This window comes from Suillus subaureus (assembly GCF_016647635.1).
Source record: "Suillus subaureus strain MN1 chromosome Unknown BJ212scaffold_4, whole genome shotgun sequence".
Taxonomy (NCBI): Eukaryota; Fungi; Basidiomycota; class Agaricomycetes; order Boletales; family Suillaceae; genus Suillus; species Suillus subaureus.
In genome coordinates, this window is record NW_024538560.1 from 263005 (window position 1) to 276424 (window position 13420).

The 13420-nt window shown below is 47.1% G+C and overlaps 6 protein-coding genes across 6 annotated transcripts; 1 reads left to right on the forward strand and 5 right to left on the reverse strand.

The window, feature by feature from the left end:
- Position 1: 1 nt before the first annotated feature.
- BJ212DRAFT_1444586 (uncharacterized protein) lies at positions 2-1274 on the forward strand (the record flags this gene model as incomplete). The annotated part of the gene is made up of 3 exons (XM_041337980.1): positions 2-48; positions 681-1043; positions 1094-1274. 3 exons carry the CDS (start codon positions 2-4, stop codon positions 1272-1274), a joined length of 591 nt encoding a protein of 196 aa, XP_041197491.1.
- Positions 1275-2472: 1198 nt separating this feature from the next.
- On the reverse strand, positions 2473-3633 carry BJ212DRAFT_679156 (uncharacterized protein). The gene is made up of 3 exons (XM_041343794.1): positions 3309-3633; positions 2810-3261; positions 2473-2756 (listed from the first exon to the last, which is right to left on the reverse strand). Exons 1-3 carry the CDS (start codon positions 3524-3526, stop codon positions 2746-2748), a joined length of 681 nt encoding a protein of 226 aa, XP_041197492.1. The 5' UTR covers positions 3527-3633; the 3' UTR covers positions 2473-2745.
- Positions 3634-3974: 341 nt separating this feature from the next.
- Positions 3975-5321, reverse strand: BJ212DRAFT_1324151 (uncharacterized protein). The gene is made up of 9 exons (XM_041334515.1): positions 5253-5321; positions 5175-5201; positions 4891-5111; positions 4770-4841; positions 4701-4719; positions 4600-4645; positions 4340-4553; positions 4267-4287; positions 3975-4209 (listed from the first exon to the last, which is right to left on the reverse strand). Exons 2-9 carry the CDS (start codon positions 5194-5196, stop codon positions 4177-4179), a joined length of 648 nt encoding a protein of 215 aa, XP_041197493.1. The 5' UTR covers positions 5197-5201; positions 5253-5321; the 3' UTR covers positions 3975-4176.
- BJ212DRAFT_679263 (peptidase C14, caspase domain-containing protein) lies at positions 5285-6332 on the reverse strand. Its single transcript, XM_041343795.1, has 7 exons — positions 6070-6332; positions 5913-6001; positions 5798-5858; positions 5682-5744; positions 5596-5633; positions 5491-5541; positions 5285-5433 (listed from the first exon to the last, which is right to left on the reverse strand). Exons 1-7 carry the CDS (start codon positions 6197-6199, stop codon positions 5386-5388), a joined length of 480 nt encoding a protein of 159 aa, XP_041197494.1. The 5' UTR covers positions 6200-6332; the 3' UTR covers positions 5285-5385.
- Positions 6333-8540: 2208 nt separating this feature from the next.
- Positions 8541-11023, reverse strand: BJ212DRAFT_1324176 (caspase domain-containing protein). Its single transcript, XM_041334516.1, has 16 exons — positions 10724-11023; positions 10584-10669; positions 10470-10530; positions 10343-10405; positions 10251-10288; positions 10147-10197; positions 10055-10091; positions 9946-10002; positions 9869-9895; positions 9619-9818; positions 9491-9562; positions 9423-9441; positions 9328-9373; positions 9083-9278; positions 9007-9027; positions 8541-8948 (listed from the first exon to the last, which is right to left on the reverse strand). The coding sequence occupies exons 1-16, from the start codon at positions 10857-10859 to the stop codon at positions 8922-8924; spliced, it is 1137 nt and encodes a 378-aa protein (XP_041197495.1). The 5' UTR covers positions 10860-11023; the 3' UTR covers positions 8541-8921.
- On the reverse strand, positions 11020-13267 carry BJ212DRAFT_1324188 (uncharacterized protein). The gene is made up of 3 exons (XM_041334517.1): positions 12831-13267; positions 12517-12767; positions 11020-12445 (listed from the first exon to the last, which is right to left on the reverse strand). The coding sequence occupies exons 1-3, from the start codon at positions 12949-12951 to the stop codon at positions 11435-11437; spliced, it is 1383 nt and encodes a 460-aa protein (XP_041197496.1). The 5' UTR covers positions 12952-13267; the 3' UTR covers positions 11020-11434.
- Between the last annotated feature and the right edge of the window lie 153 nt (positions 13268-13420).

The window sequence follows — 13420 nt, forward strand, 5'->3', positions numbered from 1 at the left end:
CATGGGAAGTCGGGTTCAGAATACTATCACTCTGTTCCGACCCAAGAGGTAATGGTGGGGTTATCTACCGTATCCTGAAAGTTGAATGTCAGGAATGGGAGGCTAAAATCGCAACCTGTCTTCACGTATCCATCGTCGAGCGGGGCCTGTGATAGGGTTCTCGAGACAGTTTATGTGGGCACACGTGCAAACAGTGCACAAGACTTCGACTTCCTCGAAGCGTCGGAAAAGGCATGGATCGATGGCTCGCAGCACTTATCGAAAGTCAAGTACTGCCATCGCCTCAATGGAATTGCCTAATGCAATCCGATCACTGACGCATGTAGTCGACAAGGATCTATAGTCAATTGTTTGCGCCTTGATAATGGTGCCCGATCAACCACGACCAAGGCTAAGAAACCACACCATTGGCTGTCAGTCGCTACGCAGTGTCTCCATGAGACGATCCAACATCACCTTCGGAGCAGGAAAGTATTACCCCAAGAAAGTACATATTATGATGCTGTATACCTGAAAGTTTACACTGGTATGGATGGAAATTTGAGTGTGAGTTTGATGCCAATATCATTGGTCCTTCGAGATCGGAAAATGCCGCATTCGCTTAAAGCAGTTTGTTCCTCCGCTCCTGAAGTCTATAGAGGCTCAAGTCTGCAACCTGCCATGACCAACAGGGATTTCAGACATCCGTCATCCGCCGACTCGCATGACTATGTGTATGATTTTTCAGACCACATTCGCGCTAAACATGGCGAACTAAACGAGGGTCTTGAAACTGCCCATCGGATACGTCTTCCCATACCAGATATCCGGTTCGAACAGACATACCTTAGCCGCGTGCAGACGTGCCTTCATGTGGAAGAAATAGCGGGAAAAGGAGGCGGTGTCGACTCTCCATTATCCACTGACGACTCACTCACCGCTGCTACGCACGTTTCACCAATCATCACTTCATCACAACAAATTACACGCATCGACTGGGGAAAACTAGCTTGGGTCACGGTTCGTGATCAAGTAATTATGCCGTTGTTGCAGGGGATGCTTTGGTGTGTTATATTTACTGTAATCAACCGGGATCTGATGGTTTCTGTTGCAGGGGTGTCGTTGGAACATACTACCACCCTTTTGTTGACATTATGAAGAGCAGTCTTCGTGGTAAACCCGCTCCACCCCTTCCAGTGGAAGGCGAAGGCGTGGGATTGTTAAGGAGCTGGGCAAAGAAATTGGGTCTCGGCCAGCTTACAATTGGACCTGCTGGCACAACATCCAGGTTGTAGTTTCCGTGCATTTGGCGAATCATGACATTTCATTAATCATCAATGTTTGCATACTGTACGTGTCCGAATCATATAATATGCCAGCGCACCACACCACCTACATACGAAGGAAAGGTGCATATGTCGATGTATGTCCAACATAGGGTCACTGACTTCAAAGGACTCAATCTGATGCCAGACAAATGCTTGCACGCTGACAGGACACTGCCTTTACGGAATCACTCCAGATTTACTGGCCCCTCGGCGTCCAGCACTTTGAGTACCTGTCTTATACTTGGGGTGGTGTTAGAGCGATAATGACCTCGTTCATGGGGTCTCGTCACATATCAATGTCCGATCACCTTCCTAGGGAACAACGAACCATGTCCGCGGGCAGGTTTCCAATCCCAAATTGATATCAAAGTTTTTGGTGGGAACGTCCTGGAGTATACGACGCCAACTTCACGGTACCGCACAATTTGAGTACCAGCGAGGCCCGACGAGTAGAACATGGTTCGTTCATTCCAACAATTAAGGTGACAATTTCGGCTCACAACTACATACCACGAACATAATACGTCTGTTCCTTCCACACCGGATCCAATCCAGCTCTTCGCTCATAAACCTCTGAGCGACAATTCGGCAAACTATTATTTTCGTGAATTCCCTTTCTAGTCGTCTCTTTCATTCTAAGAAGAGGGCTGGTGCAGGACTCGGCAGAATCCCTGAGACCAGGATTGACATCGATCAACCATCAACGGATCATTGCGAATCACAGAAGTCAAGCGTGATATAACTGAGTCTATCTGCGACGAGTGCGCATCGTAATCAGCCTCAAATGACCGCAAAGGCTCTATAGCACCATTGCGAATTCGATGTCTGTGCTGGATGTTACACTTTTCACTAAACACGATATTCGCGGGCTTCCTGCTGCGCCATATATTCATTCCAGGCAAAAACTTTTAACCCTGATTGATGTTGTGCTCATTCGTGGCCTGTTCGTGGCACCCTTACTGTGTCAAGAAGGTTGTAATGCCATGCGTCCTTGACGCGTAGTGAGCATGGCGCCGTACGAGTGTTACGAATGACGTAAAAATTGAGCCAAGATGAGATGCACGATTGTGAGTTGCCCTCGGCGATCGCCTGACACGAACTGGGAGGATTGTTGGACGGCATCACTGGAAACGGAAGTAATTTGGAAGCAAGCAAAGAACCGACAGAGTCAACCAAGTGAAAGGTTTACATAAACAGGAGACCGAGGTTCTCGAACGAGGCAGCATTTTCGGGGGGTTTCACCACGAGATATATCATCGCATCCGCCAAAAACCCGATTGGACCATCTACCTCCGTTTACCTTGCTTGTGGTTTGATTTTGAAGGCTTTTTGAGACGACAAAAGAGTATGTTATATAAAATGGAAATAGACGGCAGTACGAGCGGGGTTCTATCGACGTAGGATAGATAGTCCAAGGTTACGTTCTAAAATGTTTTCATTAGAAGAACCCTAAAATCTTGTCAGTTATCGTTGATGACTACAGTTTCTCGGGAAATACTCACAATATTGAGCAGTGTATTTGACAGTAATGTTCGAGTCTCCTGCCACACACCGTGTGGGCGGCTGACCTCCGTTGGTCTCCACCCTGAAAACCTCGCTAGCTAATTCTCCCTCAACAGCTTTGACCATCAAGTTATCAATGTTACTCGAGTTCGAGCTAGGTAGGTCGCCAATTTTAGCACCAGTGACGTAGGCATTCGGATTTCCAGCTGTCACCCCAGATGATGTGAAGTCCCATTTTGGAGACAAGCCGGACCCCACAGGGTTTGGAACATAATAGTGTTGTCCAAGCACGGCGGGATCGTGGGTGAGCCCCAGGATGGTGATGACCTCCCGAATTTTTATACCAGTAGTGGCAGACCACACATCATAAACCCTGGTTGGAGCGCTCTCGAAAGCAGGGGTACCGTATAAACATGAGCTATCGAAAATTTCTGCGAGAGCCCCGACAAGTCTGTATGGCATTAGCAGTTGTGCTGGAGGAACAAGGCTTGAACTCACGCGTATGTGGATTCGGTGGCATTACAAGTGTAGTTTTGAGTACCAACACCAATACCAATGAAGCTCGGTGCGTATGTGGGCGCAATGAGCTGCGTCTGATTAGCAGGCACTTGGAGTCTTGCACAGGACAGGTCACAACTTGTGCTAAGATGCCTTTTAGAGGGTGATGCATCAGCATATCCTAGGACTACAAGGACGAGGACGCTGAATGTCAGCATTTCTGAAAATTGTGGGATGAATCAGGGTAATCGTTGAATGAATGTGTGTTTGTCTCTTGGTTGCCCGAAAGCTCGAGGCCTGGAGGAAATTTAAAGGGAGGACTGGTAGGGTCCAAGCCTGGTTGCGCACAATCTGAGATGCTTTGACATCAACGATCCGTCGGCAGGCTGCGGTCGGTCCAAGTTAACAATACGGTTCGGCCTGAGAATATTACATGCCAGCCTTGCTGGCAGTGGCAGACTCGCAAGTCGATACTGAACTCAGACTCAGAGAAGCGCCGCGTGTCACGTGTGGTCGCAACAGTTTGACTCGCGGTGCATGTAGGCAGCACAACCCAAAACTTCACGCCCGCCCTACAAGTATAATATGTACAACATGTAAACAAGTTGAACACTGAATCCATTTTTCATTTAATAATAAGTTGCTCAGTTCTCGACAGTCTGATGGTAGTGTACGAAAGCGGGTGGTTATTATTATCTGGGTAGGAACACCAATCATACAATACGTGTTACCAATCATAGCAAGCCAATGCCGTAGGGAATGCAAATACAACATAAGTACAACTCGGGTTGAATAAATTGTCAATGCAGGTCAATCAAACTATACAGAAGTAAATCAATTACAGAATAAATCAAGAAATCATAAATTCTCAGAAGATAGTGTCGACAGTCTGATTCATGTCCTGCACACCGGGGGTTAGTTAATTGATGCGAAGCGAAACTTTTTAGGAAAGACCAACTAATGGGTAATGGCTAGCGTACTGTCGTCGGGCTAGTCAGATATGAGAACAAAAAAAGGAACAGAAAACCTACCCCTGGGTTCTGCCAATCGGCTCTCGCTTTTGATGTGCAGCGAGCTTTCTGACAATTCATGTACTCATCCAAGTCATGGATGACTACCTCCGTATTGCGTCGGTTGATTGGCCTTGTCTTCTCTCGAGTCATCCTATTATCGACATCGGTGGCGCAACGCTTGGCAATCCTGAGCTCCAGCTGCCGTTTCTCGTTTAATTGATCCACACGACCCCTTGGGTATTTGTCAGGAAGAATCACGTAAAAGATAGAACCCGAACTTGATGTGTGTGAGCAAGGCGAACAGCGATGTCTTAGGATCTTGTGCTGTGTTCCAATGTATGCGATCATGTCTAAATTGAATGTTTCGTAGCACACTTACATACGCATTCAATGAAAAACTGCAAGTAGCATGTTAGGCAAACCAACCAAAATAATGTGGAACTCGCACCTTAGTCACTGTGCCATGAGTCTCATTATCATCATACGCATATTCATTATCACGACACGCCGACAATGAAACCTAGTGACGTTGCCGGTAAGTAAATCAACCAGGTCCAAATCATACGCACTACATGCGCTGCTTCGTGCTCTTCTTGTTTCATCTTCCGACAGTCACCCGTACACGTGAACCAAGAGACAGGGGACAAAACTCGATGGAGAGCAGAAGGTGAGCTGTCAATAAACATGCGCGGAAGCCAGCTGCTGGGAGATTGAGGTCGCATAAGAATGCTGTTTAACGTCAGCGAAGGATTCCCCGCACGGCCACGCGGTGGAGGTTGTTGGTTGACTGCTGTTTGATGATCATACAGAAACGAGTCAGACATTTCAAAGGAAGAAAAGGCAGAGGGCTCACGGAGAGTCCTTGGCCTCGACATAAAATCTCGACCTTATATCAACATACGAGAGTATTACACAAAGCAACTCAACATACCTGGCAAGAAGCGCCCCGTGATTGACCTTCGTCGAGTCCTCACAATATCTCCAGACAATAACTTATTGCACTTGTAGTGGTCCAGGTCTTTTGGATTCTGATCAGATCGGATATTAGCTAGGTAGCAGGGCCACTAGCACTGACCCAAAATTGTCTCAGAGTGGCATGAGTCCCACAGTGCCTGTCTCCCAAAAATACAATGAGCTCGCGTTGCACGATGCCTGGAACATTCACTTACGAAAAGTTTACTGCCTCGAGGTAAAGGCTCCACCAGTGCCTTTCTTAGTTTCTGAGAATGCATGACCAGTCCAAAATCGAGAAACAACATATAAGGGAATCGTACGTTATCAATAATATAGCGGCCAGTGTACGCGTATATGACTAGTAAATGTGATCAGTTGTGAAGAGCGAACGTGCTATAAAATATACCTTCGTCCTTTCCATCTGTTTCCGTATGGTGCTGGCAAGTTACTTGGCTTCCGTGACCGGAATCTTGTCCATTCCGTTCTCATTCCTTGCGAACTGACGAGACACTTCTCACTTACAATAAAAGAAAAATCGGTCATTTGCGGATGCATTTGCAACCATCTTAGTGATTTGCTCGAGCTGCCAAACAGTAATTCAGTCACTTTGGCAAGCTTTGGTCATCGAGTGCCTTACTATGTTGTCTCGTGTGGGCCAGAGATGTTTTGGGAGCTTCACATCATCCTTCATCAATACAACATTCGCTTCAGGGTAATTGAAGTTATCTGTGAACATCGTAATGAAGATTCAGATTCAGAAGAATAATCCAGGCCCAAGAGACGGTACGACTCACCGATAAGGAGGCGTTTGAGCGATTCAGCGTCCTCATGGGCATGCCACAATGGAAGAAAGCCTTTTTTATCCACAGAGCGGACTGCGATGAGCAAGGCCTTCTTGTTTCCAACATTGGTAGAGTTTGCCATAAATACAGGGTGAACGTTTCCAAAAGGAAAGTGATATGTTTAAGTGATCGACTGGGATCGACCGCAACAAGATAGATGATCAACAATTGTGATCAATATCTTAATCGACTGTTAAGTGTTCCGACTAAGTTATCAATACCAATGAAGTTTGCTTGACTCCGAACGTTGAAGCGAGGTGACGGGGCGATTGAGTCAACAAGTGATAAGGGGTCCGAGAAGAATGAGAACTCTGTGACATAACATTTAAATGCGAGTCAGAGTCGGAGTCAAGCGGTGTTCATAGAAAAGTCAGATTTACACAGGCTTACACGATACGGCATTGACTCATCGGGAGCCAGTGCTAGGCAGTACTTGCTGTTCGTAGAATCGTAGAAAAGATCTAGGTTCACACCGTGACAGGTTTTCTTGTCATGGGGTACAGGGAGGATGACTAAGTGCATCTCACGGCGGCTGTGCGGCGACCCCGGATAGCGCGCGCTCGCTGTGTGTGTTGACGAGCGGAGGCTGCCGCTGATGCACGGGGAGGAACCGACGGGAAAGGAGTTGAGGGCGGGGGTGCCTAGAATAGAAAGGGGGGCAATATATTTTGGCGTTCCGAACTCGGCAAACGCGTGCCATTCATCGTGAAAACATCCAAAAACGATACTTACCGTATACCCCATGACTCCAAGGTGTGATTCTTCACTGGTGGGCAAAACCGGGCTCCTGCCAAAATAGCATGCTCCATGAGCTGCCAAATTTCTTCTGGACTCTCGTGGGGCACAAGGGGCCATGCCGTAAGTACTCACCCGAAATGCAGGAACGAGTTTTTTCGCGGTCAAGAAGCGCGTTTGGTGTCGGCATTGACGTGAATGCGCACGGAGATTCATCAGGCTTTTTTTGTGATAAAAATCATACCGAGGTGCGAGATACGAACTCCGCATGGCTGACTACAATTTTCTTTGCATCGAAACCAATCGAAAATGACGCGGAAACAAGTGTTTTCCTCCTCCTGAACCAGGTTATCATGTAATGTGGTTTTGGGCGTCACAACCACAATTTCCTTTTATAGTTTTGCTATGCCCCCGGTCCCTAGTATTCAACCCCAAGCAAGACCCCGAGCCCATCTTTGTTGAGTTTTAACAGTTATTCTTTCGCTGACACCATGTCTCTTGCCTCCCAACAAGTACTGCACCCGCTAGTCAAGCGCTCACTTCTCAACAAAACTCTTCCCTTCGTATAGTCTGAATTTTAACTCATCCAAGTGCCCACTGATCACAACCGCTCAAATCACAAACACGCCCTCGGTCCGTCGCCATCGCGCACTGGCCTCCATTCATTCACCCCTTCGACATCAACCATGCGAACGCATCGACGCCGCCGCCTATGAAGGACCGGCGACCTTTATCAACACACTTATATTATCATATTGCACATGTAATTTGGAAATAAAAATTGCCCTGCTTGGCGCCGGGCAATGTATCATTCATGACAAGGTACCGAAAGTAGGCACTCAGTTGGTCTCGAGTGGGAGACACGTGCTAAACAGTGCATATTTCACGACAGCGGATCTCACGGACATCTTATCACGCTTCATTTTTTACTTCTGTCTGCAAGGAAATTCTAACACTCGGTACATATTTTTTCCCAGTTATCAGCACCGATGGCCTGTTTTCAGTCGCATACCCCCAAACCGATATGACCCTGATCTTAAAATGCTTTTCGCTGCCTTCAATCCAACCCGCTTGACATTGTACCTTCAACGGCTACTTTGAGTCCCACGTCTCGGGCTGGCCTGATTGTTGGAAATTCTGTGGTTTGGTCGGTACTACCCCAACAAGCTCGCGACCGTTTATTTGACTTGTCGATCAGCGTTGCACTTGTGAATCGAAGCTCAATATTGCAATACAGATACAATTCAACGCATAACTAATTATCACGAAGTATCTGCTCAAGGCACCGCTGCTAGTTCAAGGATCAGCAAGTCATCGTGTCCACCCGTCTTCCCCTCGGACAAGTATAGGAGGGTGTGGTCGTGATGAACAGACACTCGGCATATGAAACAGGTCTCCTGGCTGACCTCTTCGGTGAGACTGGTGCGGGTATCGGGGATTGGCACGGGCTTATCAAAATATGTGACCAATATGGAAGGTATTGTGTGGCGAGGGTGAATCTAAACTCCCTCGACTTGGACGATGCGGCTTTCGTCTTACCCACTCTTACACTTGATGCCGCCTGTAGGAGTAGCGGGGCCTCGACCACATACCTTTTATCCTCATGCTCATGAACTCCTTCCACTTGCTGCTCGCCATTCCCCTTCACTCTTTTGCTACCCATGTTTACATCCAAGTCACATTGATGCACTTCATGTTTTTCCAGAGGCGATTGATTACTCAATGTGACGGCTGGCGGGTTCGTCAGGCCGCCTGACAAGTAAGAGCTATGGCAATGGCAGTTATTACGAATAAGAATATGTAAGCTGTTAAGCAGAATACAAAAGGACCGACAGTTCGAAGGAGAACTGGTGTGTATGAAAACTAATGTACTGTGACATAATATTGTCCTGGATATGATGAACTGTAAATAGTAGTATTTGCTCGAAGCCAGGGTATGAAAGAAAAGGCTTCTGAAGGTCCTCCCAAGCAAATTAATAATTGATCAATAAGGTAAATAACGATAAACGTCGACAACCGTGACCAGCGTACTAGCTGTGCCAGGTACTACATATAATTCGTCCTGTGCTTCAGAATTCAACGATCTGCGACATATCCTGAATCACACGAACATGAACATGACACTCAATACGCAAGCCACGTTATTAAACTCACCATGCGGTAGTGGCTCGAGTACTACACGAAAAACAGGGTAAGTATGGCAAACATGATAAAGCAACGGCGAACGCACCGAAGGCTGCTGAGAGCTCAAAGTGGAAGTGTCATTTCCGTCATCGCAGTGACTATAATGATCGCATTTGGGCCAACCCTCGATTTCAACCTCATTTTCCGACAGTCTCTGTAGACGATGCGGGTAGTGAGCTGTCTTGCTGGCCGGTTTAATCGGCGCCTGTATGCGTCTGCGAGTAATATCGTTGACCTTTCCCCTGTTAATGGTCATTAGTGCGCTGCAGGAGACAGGAAAGTGCCACCCACCGTATGTAGCAGAGTAGCTCGGAATAAGAAGGTCTAGGATTTTGCTCTAAAGAGGATGAGTCCTATGATTCTCTTTCTTTGAAAATGTCTCTCACCAAGGTACTCGATGAAGAACTAAGCGACTATCAGTCAGACTGGAAATGCTTAAAAGACTGAATCCTACCTTCGTCACAGTTTCACCAGTAGCGTTGTCGTCATATGCCAACTCATTGTCCTTGCACGCAGACAAGGAAACCTTGGGGGCATCGAGTTCAGAATATATCAGAATATATCAGTAGGAGAAACACGCACGACGTAGGCCTTGACTTGGTTCTCGGGGAGCGTCATAGGACAGTTAAATGAACATGGTGGCAAGTACGAGTCAGGAGAAGACACTTTGCAGAGATCCACGCCGTCAGTTGCAAATGATACATTTCTTGATTGAGAGTCATCCTTTGATGAGAAACGACCATCGCAGCTATCCTTCAAGATGCTGGAGCTGAGCCTTTTGCCTGTGTGGCGAATATTGAGATGATGGCGAACAGAGCAACAAAATACCAACCGAGGCTCTTGGTTTTCCTTGCCAGATCTGAAATCATCAGTATTGACTTGGAGACACAACTAAAATATGGCTCTCACCCGACAGGACTTTGAAGGGCGTCCGCCATAATCCGTTGCAGTTGGAATGTTCCAAATCTTTGATGCTCGCGTTAGTGCGAAAACGAACACGAACTTGAGACCTACGCACCCAACACTGTGTGAGAGTGGCAACAATCCCACAGCGCCTGTTTACCAGATGACATCGTTAGTAGGGCTTAAAGATCAAATCGGAATACGCACGAAAAGCTTGGCTCCGTGAGGCAATGGATCAACGAGGCGTTCTTTTAATATCTTGGGATCGTTCAGTATCATGAACCAGACGATGATCATGACATAGAGCTTACATTATCAATGATACGCTTTCCCGTGTATGTGAGGATAGCTGCATTGAAGATTTTAACACAGCTTAAAGGACTCAACGAGACTTGAACACTACCTTCATCCATGTTGTCGGCTTCAGTATGGTGTTTACAAGTCACCTGATCGCCATGACCAGTGTCTGATGGATCATCAATCATAAGCGGTCGACAATATAGAACCTTGCGTTGCAAGAGCTTACTTACAGTAGAAAAAAATCCGGTCGTGTTGGGATGTGTGTTTAACTATAAGGTCAATCTCGCGCAGCTGTGCTCTGCGATTAGATAGGCTATGGAAAATACGTAAATTAGAATGCTCACTATGTTTGCTTTACTGGGATATAACCTTGGTGAAACACTGTTATGATGCATCATAATGACGATGTTTTCCGGGTGGTAGCCACGAACTACAGCAATAAATTAATCCGACGATATTTTCCGTATAAAACATATATACATACAGTTCATAAGGAAGTCTCTCATTTTCGCCACATCTCTGTGCGCCTGAGGGAGGTTTGGGAAACCGGTCGCTTTTTCCACAGCAATAAGGAGTGCCCTTTGGATTCCTTCGGGCTCGGGAAGAATATCGTCCGACATTTATAGACTGATCACTAACACTAATGAACGAGGCCGAAGATTGATATACCAGATAGTATACGCAATAATTTAAGGGCCCGATTTCCTAGTGATTCGATGACCTGGGCAACTTGGACAAGTCAGAGATTAGACGGGGATGAAGATTCAATTTGGACATGGCGAGGAGTTTATTTATTTTGTATAGGAGACACAGCAACGCACAGCTCAAGAGCTGTAGAACAGACACACCATGAGACTTCCAGTATATACAGGATGGCGGTTGAATGGTGGAGCGGTGTATGCGCGACTGTGTGCCTACATGTCACGAGCAAGGCAAGTAGTGAACTCAAAGCACTGCACTACCACAATTGAGCCCTGAGTGACTGACCATACAGGGTGCTCCGCCCCTCGCCTAGGGCCCAGGGTCCCCAGGCAGACGCACTAACATAAATTACGTAAATATCGGTGCACAATTTTGACCTGCGATCCGAAGTGAAATGATGGAAATATCGATTGAACGATCCTGAGATGTTAACGTTTTAACAGTGAGTTCAGAGTGTAAAAGTCAAATCATCCACGAGTCCGAACCAGCGCGATCAAAGTCCTGTGTCTCGCGTAGCAAATTCAGGTTCCCAAACGTCGCATCCAACACGCGTCAACCATACATCTCGCCTCTCTCTCACCCAGCGGTGTAAAGTTCGGCAATTTTTACGCTCCCCCTCAAGACATGCACACTCCCACCATGCTGGAGGCCTCCACGAGCCTTCGTGCAGTACTTTGGCGGTGGTATCAGCCTGTCGACTAAGACTCGTTCGCATGGACGCCGGGAGATGTGCCGTATTCGCTGGTTCAAGACGAGGTTCATGTAGTTGTGGAAGCGTGCGCAAATCTGCGGCAAATGCAACGACGCGGATTCGCTGCCGGTGGGATAAATCCGGTGCTAGTAAGGCGATGATTTCCTGCTGTATTTCCTCAGGCAGTTGGAAGAACATCGAGGGCGTGGAAATGATATTTGACTTGACATTTACGGAGAGTCGATTGAGAGCGGAAATAGAAACAAAGTCAGGAGCACCGCCATGTAGATCCCGCATGCTCGACCGAAGGAACAATGCACGGCTGTACAGCAGTAGTGCGACAGCTTGCTTTTTCACCCAGATTTTTTTCGTTAGGTTCCTCTGGGCTATATCGTTTAAAATCCGCCAACCCTCTTGCCACGCAAGAGTGCGCTCCTCGCCGTCGCCATCATACTCATCAATATGGAGGTCATCAAGATTAACCTTGAAAAGGCTGTAGTTCTCGCGCTCGATAGCGCTGATGATTTCGCGCGCACCGGGCAGTGTCAGGCTGTTCGCATTGCATTGCAATCGATCCAGTCTGCAACGCGATGACGTAACATATTCAATAATGGTAGGGACCACAACACGGGTAATATTGGTGGCAGAAAGGCCGAGTTGACGCAGATACCGTGCGTTGAGGGTGGGAAGGAATGCACGAATGAAGGTGTCAGAGAGAGTGCCGTTATGGATCAGCTGGAGCGTGCATAGTCTCGAGCTGTTCAGTGCAGTTGCGAACTGTGCAATGACATCCGCATTAGTCGATAGTGGGTTCTGCGTAATCATGAGGAAATTGTCAATCCGAGGGACTTTAACAGGAGAACACCGGAGGTTTCTGTACTCACACCGGACAGACACAATTCCCTGAGTATATCATTGCCCTTGATGAACTTTGATACAGCAAGTAGACCCTTTGCACCTATACCGTTCCTTGTGAGGTACAGCTCGGTGAGGCTGTTTTTGCACCTTCGACCAGCAGGAGAATCTAGAAAGTTGAAAAGCTGTACGCAACCCTCATCGCCCATTGAACTGTTCCCGATATCCAATCTATGGACAATCTCACGGCGCTGTATAGCACTGATGATATTCCTTGCAGCTTCCAGAACGTCAGTGGCTATTCGGACCATGAAGCAATGAACACAAGGCGCTCAGTGCTCACCAATGGTTGATGCAAGCCTAGCGCTGACGCTCTTCAAGCGCTGATGATTGACAGAACGAACAGTAGCTGGATCGTCATCATAATGGTGTCGAATTTTCTGGGAAGATAGCCTGAAGTGCATGATGCTACTAAGTAGTAACTGGTTGAAGGTAACAAGATCGCATTTTCGATTGAGGTCACGCTGTCTGGCCCTTACATACTTTTGAGAGCGGGCGCCGGAGATGGTAACCCGGGTGAGAGTTGATCTATTGAAAGCGCTGTCTCATTGTACAATTTGTACTTACCGGGCTTGCAGTTAGCCGTCAGAGTTTGTATTCCATCGGAATAGACCAGAGAAACCAATTCATCGCATCGTGGAGCTTGAAACCATTCAGGTTGAGCACGTACAGCTTTGTTGTCGTGGGGCGCGGGGGGTACTGCCATGGCTTGACAGCTGGTTTTCGTTCATGTTTTTTTTTGGCCTCCGCTTTGAATTTGAAATTTGAATCTCCGTCTTCCCCCAATTGCTTACATTCGAACGGAATATTCAATCACCAGAGACTTTGGACCGTCATCTTTTACTTTGTCTCTCTGGTACGATATCGAGGGCA